The 27,060-nt window shown below is 35.1% G+C and overlaps 1 protein-coding gene across 1 annotated transcript in view; it reads left to right on the top strand.

Annotated features, from left to right (window-relative positions):
- The window catches only part of CUNH1orf185 (chromosome unknown C1orf185 homolog), a 59,731-nt gene that overhangs the window by 12,217 nt on the left and 20,454 nt on the right, over positions 1–27,060 (top strand). The window contains exon 3 of the mRNA XM_047082353.1: positions 21,650–21,755. Within this exon, the coding sequence (XP_046938309.1) occupies positions 21,650–21,755 (106 nt within the window). The remainder of the gene's footprint in view (positions 1–21,649; positions 21,756–27,060) is intronic.

The following is a 27,060-nucleotide window of genomic DNA, read 5'->3' as shown; positions in this document are numbered from 1 at the left end:
AAATGGAAGATGTCACAAAAGAATCAAAAGTTGTATATGATGTATTTAAATTAGTAAGTGGCAGAAATGAATCACAAAAGAGACAGGTATCTAAAGTAAAAAGTATTTTGAAGAAGAAGCAAAATATAAATATAGAAATGTGATCTATAGTCATCATCACATTTGAGTTATAAATCATAGTCAAATAATGCAAATATATCAAAAAGAGTAACCACTACATTTATTGGAAAATTCATGACAGTCTCCTAACAAATTGAATATATTATTAAAAGCTAGAAAAACTATAGTCTTCTTATAAATATCTTCTTTTTTTTAACTACAGAAATGAAGCATCAGAGGGAAGCACAGGAACATTTTTCACAAATGTAAAGTTTTATTCTGATGGATTTAAAACTTGAAAGCCAAAGAGTCATACCAGATGAACAAGATGAGAAAACTAGTAATTTTATATACTCTTTAATGAATGGAATGAATTTTATATACTCAAAATTTTTTTTTAAGTTTATTTATTTACTTTGTGAGAGACAAAGAAAGCAGGCAGGGGAGGGGCAGAGAGAGAGGGAGAGAGAGAGAATCCCAAGCAGGCTCCATGCTGTCAGCGTAAAACCTGAAGTGGGGCTCAAACTCATGAACCGTGAGATCATGACCTGAGCCAAAACCAAGAGTCTGACATTTAACCAACTGAGCCACCCAGGTGCCCCACAATTGAGCTTTTATAAGCATGGTCCTTCGAGCACCTTAAGTAAAAGGAAGAAGTGCTCCACAGATGATGAAACTGTCACAATAACTGTTGGTAAGCTTTAGATCATGATGTTGTTAGTATTTTATTATGTTATTTATTAATATTCTAAGGTTTGAACAAGTAGTCTATAGGCTATATATTTGTCCAGAAATTTCATAGGCTATACTTTTGACAGTTAAGCAGTTCTACAATTTTCATTATTTAGGCTTATGTCATTGCATTGAAATATACCCCAGGTTGTTAGAGAAAAGTTTCTGAAGACACAATTTCTCTGGCAGTAATATAAAAGAATTGTCATAAGGAATATGGACACCTTAGACTTCCATACATATCTTGAGTGAGAAATGAAGGATCATAGTACTTTTCCTCTATCCCCAAAACTTCTGTCAATTTTATGTGTGATGGTACTGCACATAACAGGGACCTCTTTATTATTTTTTAAATTATTTTTTTATTTAGAGAGAAAGATGCAAGTTGGGGAGAGGGACAGAGGGAGAGAAAGAGAGAATCCCAGGTGGGCTCGGCAGTGAGCGTGGGGGCTTCCTCCCATGACCCTGGGATCATGACCTGAGCCGAAACCAAAAGTTAGATGCTCAACTGACTGAGCCACCTAGGTGCCCCAACTGGGTTACACAGAGTTTAAGGGTATATTGTAGTGAAGTTGTAACAAGACTTCTTTCTAGCAACAAATTATTTCTCTCTTGAAAAAATATTTGAAATAATTTTGAAATGCTTATGACCATTTCTCTTTCATTACACTAAGCATAATATAGTTCCCACCACAAATAAGCTGACAATCCCCTCCTTACCCGTGTACATTTGACAGAATGGAAGATTAAGTAGTTCTGTTTAGCAGACCAGATGAGTTACAGGAGAGATTTTCTTTTTTTCCCTGTCACCTACTCTAAAGGGGCCTTACACTAATTGGAAAAGGGAATGAAAATGCTCCCCTTTCTTCTGATTGAACATATAAGGAAGCCCAAATAAGGTTCAATTAGTTCTGTGCTCCAGTTTTACAATGATAAAATTCAAATCACACAGAATATACATGTGAAAAATGAAAAGTTGAGCATGGTATCCCTAAATCCAGCTTCCCTTCCACAAAGTATGTATCTGGAGCAACATTGCTTCTCTTGGACCTTCCTTCTACTTTTGAAAAAATATCCCATAAAGATCTTTCTTTTCTGCATTCAAGGAGAGAGGATTATGCAGGACATGTATACCAGGGGAAAGCAATCATATTCATATTCTTACTAGCATAATTTTTAGATATTTTTATGGTAAAAGAGCATCTGTCTCTACTGACCTTAAAATATGTTTTAAAGCCTTGTTCTGTTAACTTTGCCTTTGCAGGTGCCATGCCCAGTTGCTTCTTTCTGATTCTTGTGGGGTTTTATTATTTTTCCTTGAGTGCAGCAAATAGGGAGTGAAGAAAGGACATTCTGCACCTAGCTCTAAAAGAGTTTACAATCTAGTGGAAGAGATGATTTCCAAGCAATGGGAGCTCCTTAAAGAAAAAGGAAAGGAGCTTAAGAATTGGCATCTCAGGGGCACCTGGGTGGCTCAGTTGGTTAAGCGTCTGACTCTTAGCTCAGGTCATGATCTCACGGTTCATGTGATTAATCCCTGTGTTGGGCTCTGTGCTAGTGGCGTGGAGCCTGCTTGGGATTCTCTCTCTCTCCCTCTCTCTCTCTCTGTCCCTTCCCTGCATGCACTATCTCTCTCTCTCTAAATGAATAAATGAACATTAAAAAAAAAGAACAGGCATTCTGATTGGAAGTGAGCCATTCTGACTGGAAGTGAGACTTAAAATATCAAATGGACAGAGGTCATCTGAAATTGAGGATAGTGGTAAATGGAGTTGAAAAGCTGAGCAAAATTGAGAAAGATCAGAATATCTTCAGTGGAGAATAAACAACTAAAAATCTACATAATTCATTGATTTAATTTACTTCAATAACAAATAGGTGAAGCAGAAGTCATGAGAGAAATAATTGTTTCTGAAGCCTCTGACTACTCACATAAGCTATTTGATTGTAGAACCTCCATTATTTTTATTTATCGTTGAGAATAAAAATATATATTATTAATGGTAGTTATGTTCTATAAAGTTGCTTTGAACACTGAATTAACAAATACTCAACTATTCCTCTTAAGGAAAAATATAGGGTTAGATCCCTGCAACTTCTCATTACAACATTTTTGTTAACCAGTCAATATAGTTGTGTTTTATGTGTGCTTTTATGTAAAGACACTTTATATGGTATAGTTAGTTGATTCATTAACATTGAACTCAGTTGACAGCAGCACTATAACTCAAAGCTGAGTGAAGCTTATCTACCACACACTTTTTCTCTGTAAGGCACATCACAGCCTTCTTGCACTTAGGAACACTAGATGGTGTTTTACATTATGTTTGGGGGCCATTTTAAACAGTGTAATCACCAACAAAAAGTACAAAGCTGCAAAAACCATAACACTAAATAGATCACAAAAAGGATAATTATTGGGGCACCTGGGTGGCCCAGTTGGTTGAGTGTCCCACTTTGGCTCAGGTCATGATCTTTTGGTTGGTGAGTTCGAGCCCCACTTTGGGCTTGCTACTCTCAACACATAGCCCACTTCAGATCTTCTGTCCCTGTCTCTCTGTCCCCCCCCCACTGGCCCTCTTTTTTTCAAAAATAAATAAAACATTTTTTAAAAAACTTAGAAAAGGATAATTGTCTACAGTATGAGATCTACAATAAGAAGACAGAATGTCGCCTTGTTTGACTTCAGCTAAAAACATGTACATGGATGGGAATGCAAGCTGGTGCAGCCACTCTGGAAAACAGTATGGAGGTTCCTCAAAAACTCAAAATAGAACTACCCTACGACCCAGAAATTGCACTACTAGGCATTTATCCACGGGATACAGGTGTGCTGTTTTGAAGGGACACATGCACCCCTATGTTTATAGCAGCACTAAACAATAGCTAAAGTATGGAAAGAGCCCAAATGTCCATCGATGAATGAACGGATAAAGAAGATGTGGTATATATATATATATATATATATATATATATATATATACACAACGGAATATTACTCGGCAATCAAAAAGAATGAAATCTTGCCATTTGCAACTACGTGGCTGGAACTGGAAGGTATTATGTTAAGTGAAATTAGTCAGAGAAAGACAAAAATCATATGACTTCACTCATATGAGGACTTTAAGAGACAAAACAGATAAACATAAGGGAAGGGAAACAAAAATAATACAAAAATAGGGAGGGGGACAAAACAGAAGAGACTCATAAATACGGAGAACAAACTGAGGGTTCCTGCAAGGGTTGTGGGAGGGGGGATGGGCCAAATGGGTAAGGGGCACTAAGGAATCTACTCCTGAAATCATTGTTGCACTATATGCTAACTAATTTGGATGTAAATTTTTAAAAATAAAAAAGAAAGTTAAAAAAAAGAAAAAAGAAAAAAAAACATGTACATTGACTAAAATTTTTTACCACTCTGCCCATACATATGTCTGTAAATAACTATAAAAACACTGTGAGTATTGATTTTGAGGTTACAAATACATTTCACTGAGTAAATGAATTCACAAATATGGAATCCACAAATAATGAGGATCAACCAAAATTACTTTAGCAAGGTTTCAGATCCATCTTTCATTGCAAGATTTAAATGATTCTGAAAACAAAAAAAAATCTCCCAGACTCTTTTATAGAATTTATTTATTTTTTAATATATAGTGTTTAATTTCATTTTCATTGTGTTCAAATTTTTCTTTTCCATGTCTTCTTTTAAAATATTATAATTAAAAATTTTTTACTTTGAAAAACTGCTTTATTGAAGAATAATTGAATACACCTTTATGACATTTTGAACAAAGTTTTGACATGCGCACGCATATACATCACCATACTCAAGATAATGTATTATTTATTACCCCCAAAAGGTTTTTTTTTAATGTTTATTTATTTTTGAGAGAGAGAGAGAGAGAGAGAGAGAGAGAGAGAGAGAGCATGAGCAGGGTAAGGGCAGAGAGAGAGGGAGACACAGAATCTGAAGTATGCTCCAGGCTCTGAGCTGTCAGCACAGAGTCTGATGTGGGGCTAGAACCCACGGACTGCGAGATCATGGCCTGAGCTGAAGTCAGAAGTTCAACTAACTGAGCTCCAGGCACCCCATTCCCCAAAAGGTTTTGTATACCCTTTTGTAATTCCTCCTTCCCATCCTTCCCTGTCTCTCATCTCTAAGCAACCATTAGTTTGCTTTCTGTCACTGTAGATTAGTTTGCATATTCTAGAGTTTTATATAAATGAGATCATATTATATATAGTCTATATTTTTTGGCTTCTTTCACTCAGCAGAATTATTTTAAAATTAATCCCTATTGTTGTGTATGGCAATAGTTTATTTCTCTTTATTGCGAAGAGTATGAATAGACTACAATTTGTTTATCTGTTTATCTGTTGATGGGCACTTGAGTTCTTTCCAGTTTGTAGTAGTTTTCTCTTGCTGATTAACAAATTACAATCTTTTGTAGTAGCTACATAGAATAACACCCATGTGTTGGTTTTTAGTTATGTAGAACAGAAGTCTAGGTACAGTATGGCCAGATTTCTCTGCTTCTGGTATTATAAGGCTTGAAGTCAAGGCATCAACCAGGCTGTATTCCTTCTTGGTGGTTCTGGAGGGAAAAATCTGCTTCCGAGTTCATTCAGGTTGTTAAATGAATTTTGTTCCTTGTAGCTGTAGGGCTGAGGTTCTCATTTTCTTGCTGGGCTTCTCTCAGCTGCTAGAGGATACCCTCATTCCTTGCCAAATGGCTCCCTCTATGTTCAAGCTAATAATAGAGAACTTACCATATACAAATCCCCCTGAAGCTTCAAATCTCTGACTTTCCCAGTGTCTGAGCTCTAGGCCCAGATTTTTCTCATGTTTCAAGCATTTATTATTTATTTATTCATTTATTTATTTTATTTGTTTTCATGTTTCAAGTTTTTATTTAAATTCTAGTTAGTTAACATATAGTGTAGTATTGGTTTCAGAAGTAGGATTTAGTGATTCATCATTTACATTTAACACCCAGTGCTCATCGCAACAAGTGCCCTCCTTAATACCCATCACCCATTTACCCCATCCCCGCACCCACCTCCTGTTCAGCAGCACTCAGTTTGTTCTGTTTTTTTTTTTTTTAATATTCTGTTTTTTTATTTATTTTTTGAGAGGGAGAGAGAGAGAGAGCAAGCTGGGGAGGGGCAGAGAGAGAGAAGGAGAGAAAAATCCTGAGCAGGTTCTGCCCTGTCAGTGAGGAGCCTGACGCAGGGCTAGAACTCACAAACTGTGAGATCATGATCTGAGTTGAAACCAAGAGTCAGACTCAGCCACCCAGGCACCCCAACCCTCAATTTGTTCTTTATACTTAAGAGTTGTTTATGGTTTCCCTCTCTCTCTCTCTCTCTCTCTCTCTCTCTCTTTTCTTTCCCCTATGTTCATCTGTTTTGTTTCTTTTTTTTTTAAGGTTATTTATTTTGAGAGAGAGAGAGTGCAAGTGGTGAAGGGGCAGGGAGAGAAAGGCGTGGGGGGAGAGAATCCCAAGCAGGTTCTGCAGCACCAGTGCAGAGCCTAACGTGGGGCTTGAATTCACAAACCATGAGATCATGACCTGAGATGAAGTCAGACTCTTAACCAACTCAGCCACCCAGGTGCCCCATCTGTTTTGTTTGTTAAATTCCACACATGGGTGAAATCGTATGGTATTTGTCTTTCTCTGACTGACTTATTTCACTTAGTATAATACATTCTAACTCCATCCACATCATTGCAAATGGCAAGATTTCATTCTTTTGAGGGCTGAGTAACATTCCATTATATATATATACACATGCATATATATATGTATGTGTATAGATATATACACCACATTTTTCTTTATTCATCAGTCAGTGGATATTTGGGCTTTTTCTGTAGTTTGGCTATTGTTGATAATGCTGCTATAAACATCAGGGTTCATGTGCCCCTTCGAATCCATTTTTTTTTTTTATCCTTTGGATAAATACCTAGTAGTGCAATTGCTGGATGGCAGGGCACTTCTATTTTGAACTTTTTGAGGACCTCTAGACCCAGATTTAAAGGCCTCATGTGATTATGCCAGGCCTACTGAGATCATCTCTCTATCTTAAACTCAATTACTTTGGGGCCTTAATAACACCTGAAAAATCCGTTTATAGTAGTATGTAGATTAGTGCTTCATGAATAACTGGGAAAAGGTGTATGTATACTAGAGGCTGGGAGTCTGAGGGCGATCTTAGAACTCTGCCTACCACCCAGTTTTTGACTATTACAAATAAGCTGCTGTAAGAGTACCTGGGTGGTTCAGTGGGTTAAGCGTCTGACTCTTGATTTCAGCTCAGGTCATGATCTCATTGTTGGTGGGATTGAGCCCTGCATCAGGCTCTGTGCTGATGGTGCAGAGCCTGCTTGGGATTCTCTCTTTACCTCTCTCCCTGCCCCTCCCCTGCTCATGCTCTCTCAGGATAAATAAATAAACATAAAAAAAAACAGATAAGCTGCTATAAAAATTTTATAGACATATATTTTCTTTTTTATTGGATAAATACATAGGAATAGAATGGCTGAATCACATGGTGGGTATATGTTTAATGTTTCATGAAACTATCAAACTATTTCCAAAGTGATTGTAACATTGTACATTCCCACCAGCATAGTAAAAGAATTCCAGTTCTTCCCCATTCTTGCCAATCTTTGGTATGTTTAATCTCATTTTAGCCTTCCTAGTGGATGTGAAGTGGTTTTTCAATATGATTTTAATTTGTCTTTCTCTAATGCATAATGATGTGGAGAATCTTTTCATATGCTTATTTGCCATTTGTTTCTCTTGTTTGGTGAAGGATCTGTTCATATCATTTGCTCACTTTTAATTGGGCAGTTTGTTTTCTTATTGGTGAGTCTGAGAGCTCTGCATATATTCTGGATGCAAGTCCTTAATCAGACATGTGCTTTATTAATATTTTCTCCCAGTCTGTGACTTGCTTTTTCATTTTCTGAGTAGTGTCTTTCGAAGAGCAAAAGTTTTTTTTTAATGTTTATTTATTGTTGAGAGAGAGTGGGTGGGTGAGTTGGTGGGTGGGTGAGTGGGTGGGTGGGTGAGTTGATGGGTGAGACATTCCCACCAACAGTGCACAAGGGTCCCTTTTTCTCCACATGCTTGCCAGCATTCATTTCTTGTCTTCTTGATTTTAGCCATTCTAACAGGTGTGAGGTGGTATCTCATTATAGTTTTGATAGTATCAAAACTATAATGAGATACCACCTCACACCTGTTAGAATCAGATGCATCAGATGCATCAGATGCATTTCCCTGATGATGAGTGACGTTAAGCATTTTTTCATGTGTCTATTGGTATACCAAATCTTCTTCATCCATGCATCTATTGATGAAAACATGGGCTGTTTCCATAGTTTGGCTACTGTAAATAATGTTGCAATAAACATATAGGTGATATATCCCTCTGAATTAGTGTTTTTGTCTTTTAGGAGTAAATACCCAGTAGTGCAATTACTGGATCATAGGGTAGTTCTATTTTTACCTTTTTGAGGAACTGCCACACTGTTTTCCACAGTGGTTGCACCAGTTTGCATTCCCATCAACAGTGCAAGAGGGTTCTTTTTTCTCCACATCCTCACAAACACTTGTTGTTTCTTGTATTTTTGATTTTAGCCATTATGACAAGTGTGAGGTGATATCTCATTTCCCTGATGAGTGGTGTTGAGGATCTTTTCATGTATCTCTTGGCTATCTGGGTGTCTTCTTTGAAGAAATGTCTGTTCATGTCTTCTGCCCATTTTTAATCAGGTTATTTGGGTTTGAGGTGTTGAGTTGTATAAGTATGTTATATACTTTAGATACTTACCCTTTATCATTTGCAAATATCTTCTATTCAGTAGGTTGCCTTTTAGTTTTGTTGATTGCTTCCTTTGCAATCAAAAGAAAAAGTTTTTTATTTTTGTATAATCCCAATAGTTTATTTTTGCTTCTATTTCCCTTGCCTCAGGAGACATATACAGAACAATGTTGCTATGGCCAATGTCAGAGAGATTGCTGCCTGTTCTCTCTCCTAGAAATTTTATGGTTTCAGGTCTCACATTTGGGTCTTTAATCCATTTTGAATTTATTTTTGTGTATGGTGAAAGAAAGTGGTCTAGTTTCATTCTTTTGCAAGTGGCTATCTAGTTTCCCCAACATCATTTTTTTAAAAGACTGTCTTTAACCCACTGTATACTCATTCCTTCTTTGTTGAAGATTAATTGACCATAAAGTTGTGAACTTATTTCTGGGTTTTCCGGTCTGTTCTATTGATCCATGTGTCTGTTTTTATGCCAGTACCATACTGTTTTTATCACTATAGCTTTATAATATAACTGGAAGTCCAGAATTGTGATGCCTCCAGCTTTAATTATTTTTTAAAATTTATTTATTTATTTTGAGGGACAGAGAGAGCATGTATGTAAGTGGGGAGGGGCAGAGAGAGAGACAGAGAGGAAGAGAGAGAATCCCAAGCAGGCCCTATGCTGTCAGCATGGAGTCTGACACTGGGCTTGATCTCACAAACCATGAGACCATGACTTGAGTCGAAACCAAGAGTTGGACACTTAACTGAATGAGCCACCCATGCATCCGAGCTTTGCTTTTCTTTTTCAAAAATGCTTTGGCTATTTGAGATTTTCTGTGGCTCCATACAAATTTAGGACTGTTTATTCTAGCCGTGTGAAAAATGCTATTGGTATTTTGATAGGGATTGCATTAAATGTGTTCAAAAGTATACATGCACCTCAATATTTATAGCAGCATTATCTACAATAGCCAAATTATGGAAAGAGCCCAAGTGCCCATAAACTAATGAATGGATACAGAAGATGTGGTGTGTGTGTGTGTGTGTGTGTGTGATGGAATAATACTTAGTCATAAAAAAGAATGAAATCTTGCCATTTGCGACAACATGGATGGAGCTAAAGAGTATTATACTAAGTGAAATAAGGCAATTAGAGAAAGACAAATACAATATGATTTCACATATATGTGGAATTTAAGGAACAAAGCAAATGAGCAAAGGGAAAAAAGAAAGAGAGAGAAAGAGCAGCAAACCAAGAAAAAGAGTGTAGCCATAAAGAACAAAGTGATGGTTACCAGAATGGAGGGTGGGTGGAGGGATGGTTTAAATGGGTGATGGGGATTAAAGAGTGAATTTGTTGTGATGAGGTCGTGTGTTGTATGGAAGTGCTGAATCACTATATTTTACACCTGAAACTAATTTTACACTGTATGTTAACTAATATAAATAAAATAAATATAAATAAAAACTTAAAAAAAAAGAAATGACCCTATGTTTTTATCCTTTCTCTTATTCATGTGACATATCACATTGTTTTGTCAATATTGAACCATCCTTGCATCTCCAGAATGAATTCCACTTGATCATTCCACAGAATGATTTTTTTAATGCATTATTGGATTCAGTTTGCTCATTTTGTTGATATTTTTTTTCATGTATGTCAGAGATATTAGCCTGTAGTCCTCTCTCTCTCTCTTTTTTCCTTTTTTTGGAGTGTCTTTTTCTGGTTTTGGTATCAGGATAGTGCTGGTCTCATAGAAAGAATTTGTAAGTTTTCCTTCCTCTTTTATTTTTTGGAATAGTTTGAGAATAGGTATTAGCTCCTCTTTAAATGTTTGGTAGAATTCACCTGTGAAGCTGTCTGATCCTGGACCTTTATCTTTTGGGAATTTTTTGATTACTGATTTAATTTCATTGATCTGTTCAAATTTTCTGTTTCTTCATATTTTAGTTTTGGTAGGTTATATGTTTCTAGGAATTTATCCATTTCATCTAAGTTCAATTTGTTGGCATACGGGTTTTCATAATATTCTGTTACAATTGTTTGTCTTTCTGTGGTTTTGGTGGTTATTTCTCCTCTTTCATTAGTGATTTTATTTGAGTTCTTTCCTTCTCTCTCTCTCTCTCTCTCTCTCTCTCTTTTATGAGTCTGGCTAAAGGTTTATTGATTTTGTTGATCTTCTCAAAGAGCCAGTTATTGATTTCATTGATCTGTTCTATTGATGTTTTAGTTACTATATCATTTATTTTTGCTGTAATATTATGTCTTTCCTTTTGCTGTGTTTGGGTTTTGTTTATTCTTCTTTTTCTAGCTCCTTTAGGTATAAGGTTAGGTTGTTTATTTGATATTTTTCTTTCCTCTTGAGGTAGACCTGTGTTGCTCTAAACGTCCCTCTTAGAACAGCTTTTGCTGCATCCCAAAAAGATTTTGGATTGTTGTGTTTTCACTTTCATTTGTTTCCATGTAACTTTTTATTTCTTCTTTTATTTTATGGTTGGCCCATTCATTATTTAGTAGCATGTTATTTAACATCCATGTATTTGTGGTCTTTCCAGATTTTTCTTGTGGTTGATTTTTGGTTTCATAGCATTGTGGTCAGAAAAGATGCATGGTATAAGTTTGATTTTTTGAATTTTGAGACGTTTTGTGTCTTAATAAGTGATCTATTCTGGAGAATGTTCCATGTGAACTTGAAAAGTTCATGTGTATTCTGTTGCTGTAGGATGGAATGTTCTGAAAATATCTGTTAAATCTGATCTAGTGTGTCATTCAAAGCCACTGTTTCCTTGTTTATTCTCTGTTGGATAATCTGTCCATCTATGTAAGTGGGGTAGTAAAGCCCCCTACCATTACTGTATTACTATAAATTATTTCCTTTATGTTTGTTATTAACTGTTTTTATGTATTTGGGTGTTTTCATGTTGGATGGGTAAATATTTGTAATTGTTATATCTTCTTGTTGGGTTGTTCCATTTATTATTATATAGTGTCTTTCTTTGTCTCTTGTTATATTCTTTGTTTTAAGGTCTATTTTGTCCAATATAAGTATTGCTACTCTGGCTTTCTTTTGACATCCATTTGCATGATGACTGTTTCTCCACCCCCTCACTTTCAATTTTCAGGTGTCTTCCTGTCTGAAATGAGTCTTGTACGCAGCCTGTAGATGGGTCTTGTTTTTTTTTATACACTCTTTCACCCTATGTCTTTTGATTGGACCATTTAAATTTTTGGTAGATATGTATTTATTGCCATTTTGTTTTTTGTTTTATGATTGTTTCTATACATTTATCTTTTCTTCTCTTGCTATCTTCCATGTTTTGTTGGCTTTCTTTAGTGATATGCTTGGATTCCTTTCTCTCTCTCTCCCCCTCCTTCTCTCTCTCTCTCTCTCTCTCTTTTGCATATCTATTACTAGCTTTTGATTTTGGGTTACCATCTGTATTGTTTTCTGTTTTCTATTTCATTGGTTTTCACTTTAGTTTTTAATATTTTTTCTTCTATTCACATTAGGCTTAATCAACTCTACTTTAGTTTTTGAGTTTTTTCACACATTTTTTTTAATATTGCAGTTTTTTGGTGTAAATTTTTCCCTAAGTGCTTTTTTCATGGCATCCCCCAAATCCTGATATGTTGTGTTTTGATTTTATTTGTGTTGAGTGTCCTATAAATGTTAATTAGATCCATGGTAACACATGGCTCCAAAGTTCCCTGGGGATAAGCTCCATCCCAGTCAAGCCTAAAAGGAGAAGGAGCATGGAGAAAGGTGCTTGAGAGGTTTTTATGACATCACTTCCATTCAAATTCCATTGGTTAGAACTCCATCATATGGCTTCACCTAATGGTATGGGAAGCTAGGACACATAGTCTAGCTTTTTGCCTGGGAAAAAGAGGAAAATGTATTTGGACAAACAACAAGCAATCTCTTTCTATTTTCTGGAAGAGCTTGTATAAGATAAGAAATACTTGAATCATGGGTATACAGTAGAAATTGTAAAGTTATTGGGGCCTGCTGTTTTCTTTGGGGGAAATTTTGTAACTGCTGATTCGGTTTAATGGATACATGTTCATTTAGGTTTTCTATTACTTCTTGAGTCACTTTTTGTAAGTCACTTTTAGGTATATATAATTTTTATAAGTTTAAAAATAATTTGTTGAAAGTATTTTCTTATTTTAATCTCAGCTATACTTATAATTATGTTCTTTCTTCATTTTAAATATTGTTTACTTATGCCCTTTTATTTGGTTATTAATCTAGCTAGAGATTCATTAATCTTATTAATCTTTACCAAAAATCTTAATTTTTATTTCATTAATTTTTGTTCTTTATTTATTTCCTTCCTCTGTGTTATTTGGGCTTATTTTGCTGGTCTTTTTCAACTTGTAATTTGAGGAATAAGCTCATTATTTTTCAGCTTTCTTTTCTAATATATGCATTTAGGGCCATACATTTCCCTTGAATTTGGTTCTAGCTTTGTTGCTACAAGTATTTGTACATATCATTATTGGTTATTTGTATTTATTTTCAAACTTCCACTGATTTTTTTTTAATGCATGAGTTATTTACAGTGTGATTTTAAGTTTCCAGAAGTATGGGAGCTTTTCTCAGGGTATATATTAGGTTATTAATTTCAAAATTAATTGCATTATTTTCAGAGAATGTGGTATATGTAATAATGATTCTATAAAACTTGTTGAGTCTTGCTTCATGGCCTGGTGTATGCATGTGAAGCTTGAGATGTCTTCCTGTTTTTTATGTTATTAATTCCTTGCAACATTATCTCATTTACTTCTAATTCTAATCATGTGAGATAGATAGTATGACTCCCATTTTTCAGATAAGAACATTAAAAGCCAATCAGCAAAATGAGTAATTTTTCCATATTCACAGACAGGTCTGGTTAGTTTTCTAACCACTCAGAGCAGACACCAACTAAAAAAGTCAGTATGGTCAGTTTTTTATACTGGTTGCATATGAGCCTTGCTTATATCTTATTATAGATTTTTAAAATTTCAGGGCAAGGATTCATTCTTATTTAAATGACTTTTTATCCCTCACTTGGTGTATGAAACAGTATTCTACATATAAATGGTGTTCAAAAGAGACTGAAAGCTGGCAAAACCCTAAAAGAGTATAATAAACAGGTAATTTGGGAATAACTCAAAAAATAAAACAGCATTTTTAGTTCTGGAATGATTGCAAAAAGTAATCTGAAAACACTCTTGGTACAAATACCTAGTAGTTTTGGGAAAAGATATAGATATAAGTATATATAGGTAACATCTATATCTATCTATATCCCTTAAATACCTCAAGACAGAATCTAAATCTAAATAGATATGTTAAAGGATATATATATATATATATATATGCACATATATATATGCAGTTAAAGGATATACATATATATACCTATATATGCAGATTTATAGATATATAAAGATATATCCTTTATATCAATATATTTAGATGTATTTAGATATAGACAGATATGTTAAAGGATAGATGGGCTAAAGAAGAGAGACCTATAAAGGAAATAAAGGTTTAGACACATAAAGGGGAGGAAAACCAAGTGGATTTACTTTACTGATGCCAAGGCAAAAGGGAGAAAATGGCCACTAGTGGCCTTTTGATTTTTTGTGTTAATGGAGTTATTAATGCCTTGGAAATAGATGTGAAGAAGTAGAAATTCTCATTTTAAGAGTTTAGGCTGCAAATGGTAAGGAAAGGATCAATTGTATGCTGGAGGGTCTGCTGGGAGAGAGTTTTATTTATTTTAAGATAGAAGAATCATAACCTGATTTAAGACTTAATGTTCTTGCCTAGCTATCTCTTACTTGTTCTGTAAGATTCAGCTCAGGTGTTATCTCTAGAACAGTTTCTGCACTTGGTCAAACTGCTTCTGTTGTCTTAGCACTGCCAAAACGTCATTATCATAGCACTGGGAATATTTTAATGAACATACCCATTTAAACGTCTTGTCTTCTCCAGATTATAAACTCCATTATCATGTGTTATTTATCTTTGAATCACCAATTCTTGGCAAAGGTTTGGCAATAGAAAGTTCTCAAGTAATGTTTAACTAAACTACAGAGCTTTTTAAAATTTACCCTACTTTTTTATAAATCTACCTGCATCCACATTTTGTACTTATTTCTTCCATTACAATACCTAGATAGTTTTTAATTGCAAGTATTCCTTTTCACATGTATGGTCTTCCTACTAAACAACATACTTATTTTATCCATTTTTGTAATACTAGCATTTAGCACGGTGACTTTCATTCATTCATTGAATATTCAATCATTTCTGAGTAACCAGTCATTATCCTAAACTCTAAGAATACCATAGTAAGAAAGACTTATCTTCTGGTAGAGGAAGAGAGACAATAGACGATAAACCAGTAAGTAAAGAAAATTATTTATAATAGTTATTATTAAAGACAAACAAGGTGATGCGATACAGTAACTGCTTAAAGTGAGGATTCCTTACTTTAGACAGGATACTTAAGAGCAGAATCAAGAAAGTAAAAATACTATGTTTGTATATAATGTTTCTTTAAAATATATATTGATTAAAACTTTAAAGTGAGAAGGAGATCTTAACGATCACAGAGTCCAGGATTTTTGTTTTACGGATGGATTTAGAGAGAAAGTGTGACTTGTTGAAAGTATTAACAAATATGTAATGTGTCTTTCTCTTGGTAAAGTGGCTTGGAAACTTTTGGATTCTTTATACCTCATTAGGATTTCCCTGAGATGTAAATGACCTGTTTAAATTAGGGAGTATGATGGTGTACCAATCACACCTATTTTCTTCCCTAATGGAGATTTGGGGTGGGGGGGTGGAGTAAAGAAGAGGGCAGAGATCTGCAAGAGAAGACAGTTAACTATCTCCTCTGACAGTTGGGCTATCATCACAGTGATAACAATAGAGAAGGTTCTACAAGGAGATGTGTAATATCAGGAATTACATAGGTGTCAAGAATTACATAGGAAGCTTCAAATTATTTTTCCTGATTTTTCTAAGATACTCATGGTAGAAAATATACACACACAGGTCTAGAGTGGAAAATTGTAACTATAAGCCCTTACTCCAGGGATAACCAATGTTGATTGTTTTCCTTTTTTTTTTTTTTTTTTTACAAAATTGAGACTACATATATGTATGTGTATTATATATATATATATAATTATAAATATATAATTAATTATAATTATACACACACACACACACACACCAGGAAAGTGAAAAGAAAAAGGAAAAGGACAAGGGATGACAAGCACCCATGTAATCTACTCAATGCATATTTTTTTGGTCATATAAGCTTCAGATATTTCATGTTTTAAAGAAATAAAACATTACAGATAAAGTCTATGTTCGATCCACAGTCCCATTCCCCTCATTCCCTCTCCAGAAACAGTAAATATCATGAATTTAATGTATTTTAATACTTATATTAATGTGCTTTAAAAATAGCATTATTTTATGTTTTCTTTTAATGTGTGTACATGGAATCAGTACATAACTGGAATAATTGAATCCAAATTTATGGAAATTGCTTTTTCATTGAACATTATGTTTTTCAGTTCTATTCATGCTGATACCTATATATCTATTCAAAGTTATAAGTGTTAGCCTTGATGAATTTTCATTGAACACACCTATATGACCAGCACCTAGCTCAAGAAACAGAATATTATCAGCATTCTTGAACTCCTCAGATAACTGTGTTTGAATTTTATGTTGGTCTTCTTTTGCCCAATATTATTTATGAAATTTATCTACTTTGTTGTGCATAGTTGTAGTTTTTTCTTTCCCACTGTTATAGAATATTAGCATCCATACTTAACTGGGGTTTTTTTCTGACAAAATCTAAAGATATTCCATGTCTCTTCTCCACCTGATCTAGATAATAAAGGACCTTAGCAATTTTTAAATTACTATTGTTCCCTTGCTTAGCGGTTGTGTGCATTTAAGCAAGTCCCTTAACCTTATTGTGCCTCATCTGCTTCCTCATCTATAAAACGAAGAAATAACTATACTTAATTCAGAGTTGTTTGTGAGAATTAAATGAATTTAAATATATAATACATTGAACAATGCCTGGCATGTAGTATTTACTATATGAATATTAGATATTACTATTGTTGTTGTTATTGACAAAAGGATAGACAACATACATCAAGGGGAGAGAATAGAGAGTCTGCAAATTGACACTAATATAGCTATTTGATTTTTGACAATGGTACAAAGACAACTCAGTGAAAAAAGGATAGTCTTTTCAGTAAACATATCCAAAGGGGGGGGGGGAAGAAATTGACATATACTTTATGCAAAAAGTAATTCAAAATGAAGAATAAATTAAATGTAAAACATAAAACTATAACTCCTTTATAGGAAAATATAGGAGAAAATCTTTGTGGCCTCTTAGGCAAAGAGCTCTTAGATAGGACCCATAGTATAAGCCACACAAGCAAAAAGTTAATAAATTAGACATCACCAAAATGTAAAAGTTTTGCTCTGAGAAAGAGACTCTTAAAATAATTGAAAAGATAAGCCATAGACTTGGAGAAAATATTTCCAAATCACATAGCTGACCAAGGACTTGAAGAATTGTAAAAAATCAGCAAAGATTTGAGTCAATTATTCACTAAGGAAGATATATGGATGACAAATAAATGTGTGCAAAGATGCTCAACATCATTATTCACTAAGGAAATGCAAATTAAAACCACAGGGAGATACCACTGTACATCTATTAGAATACTTGAAATAAAACTAACACCAAGTGGTGGCAATGAATCAGAGCAAGTAGAACTGTCATATAATGCTGTTGGGGAAGCAAGATGGTACCGACACTTTGGACAGCAGTTTGGCAGTTTTTTATACATTTAAATATATGGATTTATATATATTTTTTAAATGTTATTTTTGAGAAAGAGAGACAGGCAGACAGAGTGTGAGCAGGGTAGGGGCAGAGAGAGGGAGACAGAATCTGAAGCAGCCTCCAGACTCCAAGCTGTCAGCATAGAACCTGACACTGGGCTCAAACTCACAAACTGTGACATCGTGACCTAATTGGAAGTTGGACACTTAACCGACTGAGCCCCTCAAGGGACCCCAATACATTTAAATATATACATGCTACATGACCCTACTGAAATAAAAACTTATGTTCAAACAAACACTTTTATGCAAATGTATAGTAGCTTTAATCTAACAACCCCAAACTGGAAACAACCAACTGTCTCTCAGCTGGGGAATAAACAAACCTGGTACATCCGTAAAATGGGATGTTACTCAGCAATAAAAAGAAATGAACTATTGATACATGCAGCAACGTGGGTGAATCTCAGATGCATTATGCTAAGTGAAAAAAGCCAGACTCAAAAGGCCACATGCTGTATGATTCCATTTATATGAAATTCTGGAAAAGGCAAAAGTATAAGAATAGAGAATGGGGATTGAAAATAAACAATGGTTGCCAGCAATGGGTGCTTGACCACTAAGAGGCAGTATGAGGAAATTTGGGGAGGTGATGAAAGTGTCATGTAACTTGGTTATGGTGATGTGATTAAACACTCTTTGTATTTGTCAAAACGTATGGGAACTACACATACACACCAATAAATTAAAAAAAAATTTTTAAAGTAAAATCCTTCTTAGGTTGTTGCTCCAGATACCTCTTCTCTGCTACTCTTCTAGTCTTTTTTTTTTTTTTTTGGAACCCATATTACTTTTAAATATACACTCCTAATCTTTTCCAAGTCTCATAATTTCTTTATATTTTTCGTTTCTTTATGTAACTTGGCAAGTTTCTCAGTCTTATCTTTCATTTCATTAATTGTGTTCAAAGAAGACTTTATCATGAGATTTTTTAATTTTTCATTTTCCAAGATTCCTTCTTGGTCTTTTAAAAAATTTTTTAATGTTTATTTATTTCTGAGAGAGAGGGAGCAAGCGTGCTCGAGGGGTTAGGGGCAGAGAGAGAGGGAGACACAGAATCCAAAGCAGGCTCCAGGTTCCATGCTGTCAGCTCAGAGCCCAATGTGAGCTCCAACTCATGAATCGCCAGATCATGACCTAAGCCAAAGTCAGAAGCTTAACCGACTGAGCCACCCAGGCACCCCCTTCTTAGGTCTTTTATTGGTGGTTTATGTGTGCTTCCCACAGAGATTTTGTTACTATAGGGTCATTCACAGTACCAAAGGATGGTTTGATCTAGGTCTTGTCTCAATGATTTTCTGTTTCTTCTAGCTAATTCTTGCTTCCAGATCTCAGTGCTTCACATGCTTGTGGTTTTAGCCTCTACTTATGTCTCTGTGTTGCTTTTCTTTCTTTTTTTTTTTGTCTATAGAAATTTTTATCTTTTTTTTTCAAAGTTTTATTTCTTTAAGTAATCGCTACACCCCTCATAGGGCTCAAATTCATGACCCTGAAATAAAGAGTTGCATGCTCTTCCAACTGAGCCAGCCAGGCACCTCTAGAAATCTTTATCTTATATTTGAGTACAACTATTTCTTTTTCAATTTTTAAAAAATATGCATTTTATCTGTCTTGCTTTTATCATTGAATGCTATCTGATATTTCCTCATACCACTGTGTCAATGATTCTCAACTGGGGGCAGTTTTGCCCCCAGAATACATTTGCCTGGAGACATCTTTAGTACAATGCACAGGACAATCCTTACAACACATTATCTGGTCCAAAAGATAATTAGTATTGAGGTTGAGAAACCCTGCACTAAATAATTAAAGAATATGATATTTTTCATATGTAACATCATCATAACATATTTAAGTGACTTCCTAATGTGCACCTAAAAGGGTTTTTTTTTTGTATTATAAGTATCACTTTTTGGTATAACTTTTTGGTACCATTAATTCCCAAATTTAGACATTTTTTGAACCCAAAGAAAACTAAGACTTGAGAGGCACCATCTTGGAAACTGGAAATTACTTAGGAAATAACAAAAGTATGGGAACAACAAAGTTTTTATCATGTCATATTTTTAGTGGAATTTATGATGTGTTCTCATATAAAGATCTTCATAAGTTTTATTTTACTTTTTAAAATTTTTATTTAAATTCCAGTTAGTTAACATACAGTGTAATATTAGTTTCAGGCATATAATTTAGTGATTCAAAACTTTCATCCAACACCCAGTGCTCATCACAAGCGCACTCCTTAATCCCCATCACCTATTTAACCCATCACCTTACTCACCTCTCTTCTGGTAACCATCAGTTTGTATTCTATAGTTTTACATTTTTAAAGCCTTTTTTCCCAGGTAACATGCAGTCAACCTTTGAGCAACATGGGTTGAACTGTGCAGGTCCACTTATAAGTTGATGATTTTTGATATAGTATAGGACTATCAGTGTATTTTCTCCTCATGATTTTCTTATTATTTTCTTTTCTCTAGCTTATTTATTGTAAGACTACAGTATGTAATACATACAACATACAAAATATGTGTTAATTGACTATACATTGGTAAGGCTTCCTGTCAATAGTAAGCTGTTGTTTATATATTTATATATGTAAGTAGTTAAGTTTTGAGGGAGTCAAAAGTTATATATGGATTTGTGACTATGCAGAGGTTGGTGCCCCTGAACCTCATGTAGTTCAAGGGTCAACTTTACTTTTAAATTGTTTTAAGGCCCTTCATGTTGTATACAGCTTTCTGTGAAAGTTTCCCACAACTTGCTTTATTTTTAGGTATCAGATACCAGAATCTTAATAAATACTTGACCAACTTGACTATAATTACATCTTGTATTCTTTAGTTTTAATTCTTTTCAATATATACCAGTATCAAGATGATTGGTAGTAGGGATAATAGGAAAAAAACAAAATAAAAACAAAAACAGAGGATTGGCTTTAATCTGCTGCCTAATCTCAATTCAGGTCCTTCTCTTACGTGGACCTCAATTTTATCATCTGTAAAATGAGAGAGTTATACCATATAATTCCAATAGGGTTTTCCAATTATAAACTTGCAAGTTTGTCTCCTGACCTCCTGATTAATGTCTTAACACTACACTGTGTACTATCTTTTGAAATACTATGTCATTTAATTTTACGTGGAGAATGAAGATATAGGCATGAAATAATCTTTTATAATTTATTTGTATAGGTTTTTTAAACCCCTTAACCTATTTGTTATTTTATTATTATTATTTTATATTGTTTTTTATATATTGATTTACATTGCTATTATTTTATATTGCTTTTATTTAACTTTTGGCCATCATCTTTTATTGTTCCTAGGATAAAATGGAGATAAGACAAAGATTTCTAAAATAATTTGAAGTTTCTCACATTTGTTCTTTATTACCCCCATCTACTTTCTTGTAGTGATTGATAATACAAATTTTATTTTATTTTTTTATTTGAGAGAGAGTGTGTGTGTGTGAGCAGGGGGGGAGGGGCAGAGGGAGAGAGAGAAAGAATCTCAAGCAGTCTCCATGCTCAGAATGGAGCCTGACACAGGGCTTAATCCCACAACCCTGGGATCATGACCTGAGCCGAATCCAAGAGTTGGGTGCTCAACCTACTGAGCCACCCAGGTGCCCCAGATAATACAAATTTTAAAAATGAAAAGTGTCTTATTTAGAGGACTGCAAAGGATGATACTGAAAAGATAACAAAAGATTCACAACTGGACTGGGAAAGGAGAAAGCTAGATAAGAAAAAAAAGAGGTGATGGCTGTACAAAAACAAACAAAATTTAGGTATCAAATCCAAGCAGAGTCAAAGACATGTGCCCTGACCCTAATCATCATAAGGCCCTGTGTAAATCTCAAATTCAGAGTCTTGAAATTTGTTAGAATTGCACAGGACCCTAAAATTCAAGTCTCCCAACTTCCTGGTTAATGTCTTAATACTACGCTATGTAATATCTTTTGAAATACTTTGTTACATAATTTTACCTGGAGAATGAAGATATATGTATGAAATAATCTTTTATCATTTATTTGTATAGGTTTTTTAAACCCCTTAACCTATTTTCTGGCTGCTGGTGCTGTTACTTTGGGAATTGGTTTCTTTGCTTTGGCATCAGCTTTGTGGTTCCTGATTTGCAAACGAAGGTAAGGTTTATAAAATATTTAACTTCTTTCCCCTTAAAAATCCAATGAAAGACTTTTTCAAATGGTATTAAATAACTATAATAGTATAGATTCTATAATTTGAGGTTTGGTTACAGACTCTTTGATTGGGGAGGAAAATCTTTACATGTTTAAAATAGCCTGGAAAGAAAAGTCCTACTAGAATAATAGTATAAGTACTATCATAGCAGTCTTCATGCATTAAAATTTTAAGGAATAATGAGATATATTTTATTCTTTGGAAGACATGGGTTCAAATTATAAAGCTTGACACTAAAAAATTTTTTGATTTCTAATTTAGAAACATTTAACATTTCTAATGTTAAAAACATTATCAACATGGAAAAACTCTCTTTCTTTAGGAGATATTTAAGATAAGAGCTGACAGAATGCCCTGGTATAGTCTAAATATAGTCTTTTTCCAGAGACAGAAAACCCTAAAATTTGGTGGTTTTGAATATTTAGTTCAGTATTTGCTTTGTTTGATGCTTAAAAATGTAAATTTTAACATGTTCTTGCACATACTCTTCCAATATTCCCTATTTCAGAAAATTAATGCATATTATCTGTTTACTTGCACAGGTCAGAAAACTAGAAAATCTTCACTTATTCATTCTTTTAACAAATATTTATTGGGTGCCTGCCATTGTTCTAGGGACTGAGGATACAACTGTGAACAAGTCAGACAGGATTCCTGTTTCATAGACTAGCAGTGCCATTGGGAGGAGACAGATAATGAAAAATAAAGCGGTCAAGGAATGTCTCTTCAAGTGAGTGGTATTTAATCTGAGATCTGAGTCAAAAGAAAGAGCCAGACATTTGAAGACTTTGTCAGAGAGCTTTCTAAGCTGAAGGGATAGCAAGTACACAAACCCCAAATGGTAATGTTCTTGGTATTGTTCAGTAAAGGGAAAGAAGGCTAGTGTGAATAGACTATACTGAGTGAGGGAAATAATGATGAGATTGAAGATGTAGATAAGGGTCAGATCAAATAGGATGTTGTAGGCTAGAAATGGAGTTTGATTTTATTTATTGTGCCATCATAAGCTTTTAAGCAGGGGGATAATATTATCAGCATAATAATGGCTAACACTGAGTGCTTACTACATACTAGGCACTGTTCTAAGTGCTTTGTATGTGATCTCATTTAGACTTCATAACCACTCCATGAGGTAGCAGTAATATCATCCCCCTTTTAAGGACACTATAATGTCACCTATAGATGATTTACATTTTTGTAACACTCTTTAAAATTTTAGATATAATTTACATAAAATAAAGTACATAGATTTTAAATGTATGATGATGAATTTCAGCAAATATATTCCCATGTATTCACAGCCTCAGTCAAAATATACAAATTTCCATCACCCTGTAAATTTCCCTCATGCTCCTTTCCAGGCATCACTCCCCACCTCCCACCCAAAAGCAATCATTATCCTGATTTTTATTACCATAGATTAATTTTGTCTAGTCTTGAATTTCATTCAAATAGAATCATAGAATCATATGGACTTTTTTATGTCTACTTTTTTTTCATTTAACATATTTTTGAGATTCATGCATGTTGTTGTATTTATGTGTATTCCATTCTTTTTACTAATGAGTAGTATTTGAGTGTATAAATATACCTCAGTTTACTTATTCTGTTAATGGACATTTGGGTCATTTCCAGTTTTTAGTTATTAGGAATAAGGCTGCTATGAACATTCTTGTATAAATATTTTTGTACATGTGTTTTCACTTCTCTTGGGTAAATACCTAAGAGTGGAATTGCTGGATCATATAGTTAACTTTATAGCAAATTGCTAAAGAGTTTTCCAAAGTGGGTACTTACTCCAACCAGCAATGTATGAGAGTTCTGATTCATATTTTTAAAAGATTTTTCTTACTTCTCTGTGAAGCCTAAATTTTAATTGAGCAAGAGTGAAAGCAGAGAGCTTTAGGAGGCTATTTCATAGTTCAGGTCAGAGATGATAGTGTCTTGGACTAATATGGAAGTAAAGGATATGGAAAGAAGGGGTTGGATTGGGGATGTGTTTTGCAGGTAAAGTTAGCAGGGCTTGCTGATAGGTTGGATGAGGTAAGGAAAGATAAGTGAAATGACAGAATTAATGCTAACATCTACATTTTTACCATGAGGAACTGAGTAGTTGATCATGTCATTTACTGAAATGAAAAGATGATTAGAAAGAGGAGCAGGATGAGGGAATAGTGATAAACTAGGAATTACATCTTGGATATAAGTTTGAAAGTCTATTGGACATCCATTAGAAATGTCAAATCCTCAGATATACATGTAGGAACTTTAGGAGAGAAGTCAAGCCTGAATATATAGGGTATCAATAGAGGGTATCTAAGTTTATAGAACTGGGTGAGACTAACCAGGGAGTGATTGCTGGAAGGGAAGAGAAGAACTTTGGACTGTGCCCTTCAGCCCACCAACATTTAGAAATCTAGCAAAACAATAGAAGAATCAATATTTAACCAGAAAAAACAGAAAGGTACACTGTCAAGGAAGTCAAAATTAGGAAATGTTTCAAGGGTGCTGGGAAGATGGCAGAGTAGGAAGATTCTAAGCATACCCCCATCCCATATTTACAGCTAGATATCACTCATATCTAAGTCAATAAACCAGAAAGAGATCCAAAGACTGGCAGAACAACCTCCCCAACTAAATGTGGAGAAGCTGTATGAGAGAAACTAGGAAATGCAGAAACTGTGGTCAAGAGTTGCCCACAGGAGGGAGAGAGCTGTGGTCATGGAGAGGGGAAAATACCAGGAAGCCCACACAGGGAAAGCAAATCCCCATAAGTCTGGCTTTGAAAACCAACAGGGCTGAATTCTGTGAGATTGTATAACCAGCACAACTTGGAGCCTGGAGTTTTCAACGTCAGAGGGCAAGTGATAGCTGGGTGTCTGCCCTCAAAGCAACAACAGCCTGAGGAGAGGCAACATAGAAGCAACAGCTTGAAGAATGGGAGGGAGATCTGTTTCTACTGATTTCAGAGCTTATTGGGGGATTTCTCTGGGAACAAAGGAGTTGGCAGGTGCCATTTTCCTCCCCTGCCCCCAAACATAAACACAGAGCCATCTGGGAGGGGTGGCACTGCACAGGCACTTGCTACCTAACCTGCTAGTACTGTGCCCTGCCCAAGTTCTTCTGAGGACTCACCAACTCCAAGCTTGCTGTCTCAGCTCTGGACCCAGTGCAGCTTTTGTTAATGCTATGCACACTGCACCCACCCACTGCCTGTACATGCTGTGCTCCTGCAGCCACCACACTTTGGAGGGTCCAACTTAGGACCAGTAGCTCAGTGCAAATTTTGCTAACATCATATGTGCCCCACCCAGCTGCCAAGCACTCCCCACCCTCGCTTTGGCTGCCACCACTACACCTTCCCACTAGGCTGTGTGAGGTTCAGCCTAGGACTAAGGGTTGGGTACAAATTTTGCTAACACCACTGCCCTGCCTCGCGTCCTTCTGCTGTCACACCCCCAGAGCTGGCCTACCTGGACCTCACTAACATTGCAGAGAGCAAGCACAGCCCACAATAGGCAAAAAGTCAGGGCAGACATCTGGACTGAAATGAAAAGTGACTCAGACACAATAGCAGGATGCAGGCAACACACATAGGAGACTCCTCTGAAGAGCCAGGTTCTGGTGAACAGGGAATACTGCACTGTGGGACACTACAGGACCTCTTCTTCATAAAGCCACTACTTTCAAGAGCAGAAGACACAGATGACTCCTAACACATAAGAAACAGACACAGAAGGTTAGACAAAATGAGGAGACAGAGAAATATGTCTCAAATGAAAAAACAAAACAAAATCACAGCAGGAAGTTTAAGTGAAAGAGAAATAAATCATATGCCTGATACAAAATTTAAAGTAATGAACTTAAGATAGTCACTGGACTTCAGAAAATGGTGAAGACACCAGTGAAAACCTTGAAAAAAGGATAAAAAATAATATATCAGAGATGAAGAACAGAATAAATGAAACTAAAAATACAATAGATGGAATAAATAGTAGGCTACAGGAAGCAGAGGAACATATCAGTGATGTGGAGGATAGAATAAAGGAAAGTAATCAAGCTGAACAGGTGAGAGACAAATAGTGCATGATGAGAATAGACATTGCCTCCCAGCCTTTGGGCTAAGATAAAGTGAAGAACAGACTTATATAACTCAGTGGCTCCATCAAGCATAATTACATTCATATTAGAAGGATCCCAGAAGAAGAAAGAGAAAGGGGAGGGGGGGGGGGACAAAAAATGTATTTGAAGAAATAATATCTGAAAACTTCCTAAATCTGGGGAGGGAAACAGAGATCCAAATACAGGAGGCACAGAGATCCCCTAACAAATTCAACCCAAGAAGGTCCACACCAAGACACATAGTAATTAAAATGTCAAAAAAAAAAGTGATAAAGAATGTTAAAGTTGCAAGAGAAAAGAAGATAGCTACTTACAAAGGAAACCCCATTAAGCTATAAGCTGATTTTTCAGCAGAAACTTTGCAGGCCAGAAGGGATTGACATGATGTATTCAAAGTGCTCAAAGGGAAAAATTTGCAGCCAAGAATACTCTATCCAGCATGGCTATCACTCAGAATAGGAGAGATAGTTTCCCAGACAAACAAAAGTCAAAAGAACTCATGATCACTATACCAGCCCTACAAGAAATGTTAAAAGAATGGAAAAGCGAAAAGCATAAGTAAGAATAAGAAACATAGGAATCACAAAATAAAAGGGTGTAAAAATGATACCAAATATCTGAAGCATGGAGGGGAGAGGAGTAAAGAATGAGTTAAAAAATAAGTGAAAATCAGCTAAATATGGACTGCTATATGCAAAAGATGTTATATATAAATCTAATGGTAACCAAAAGTCAAAAAACAGTAATAGAAACACAATAAATGAAGAGTAAGGAACCTAAGTATATCACTAAAAAAAGCCCAGCAAACCATGAAGGAGAGAAAAAAAGAAAGGATCAGATAAAAACTACAAAACAACCACAAAACAAGTAACAAAATGGCAATAAATACATATCTATAAGTGATTACTTTGAATATAAAACTTCCAATCAAAATACATATGGTGAAAGAATGGATAAAAAAACAAGACCCATCTATAGGCTGCCTACCAAGACTCATTTCAGACTGAAAGACACCTGAAGGTTGAAAGTGAGGGGATGGAGAAACAGTCATCATGCAAATGGATGTCAAAAGAAAGCCAGAGTAGCAATACTTATATTAGACAAAATGACTTTAAAACAAAGTCT

This window comes from Lynx rufus, unplaced genomic scaffold (genome assembly GCF_022079265.1).
Source record: "Lynx rufus isolate CCGP_SWC_20201006 ecotype Redwood Valley unplaced genomic scaffold, mLynRuf1.p SCAF_2, whole genome shotgun sequence".
In the NCBI taxonomy this organism is placed as follows: domain Eukaryota; kingdom Metazoa; phylum Chordata; class Mammalia; order Carnivora; family Felidae; genus Lynx; species Lynx rufus.
This window is presented reverse-complemented; position numbering and strand designations above follow the sequence as displayed.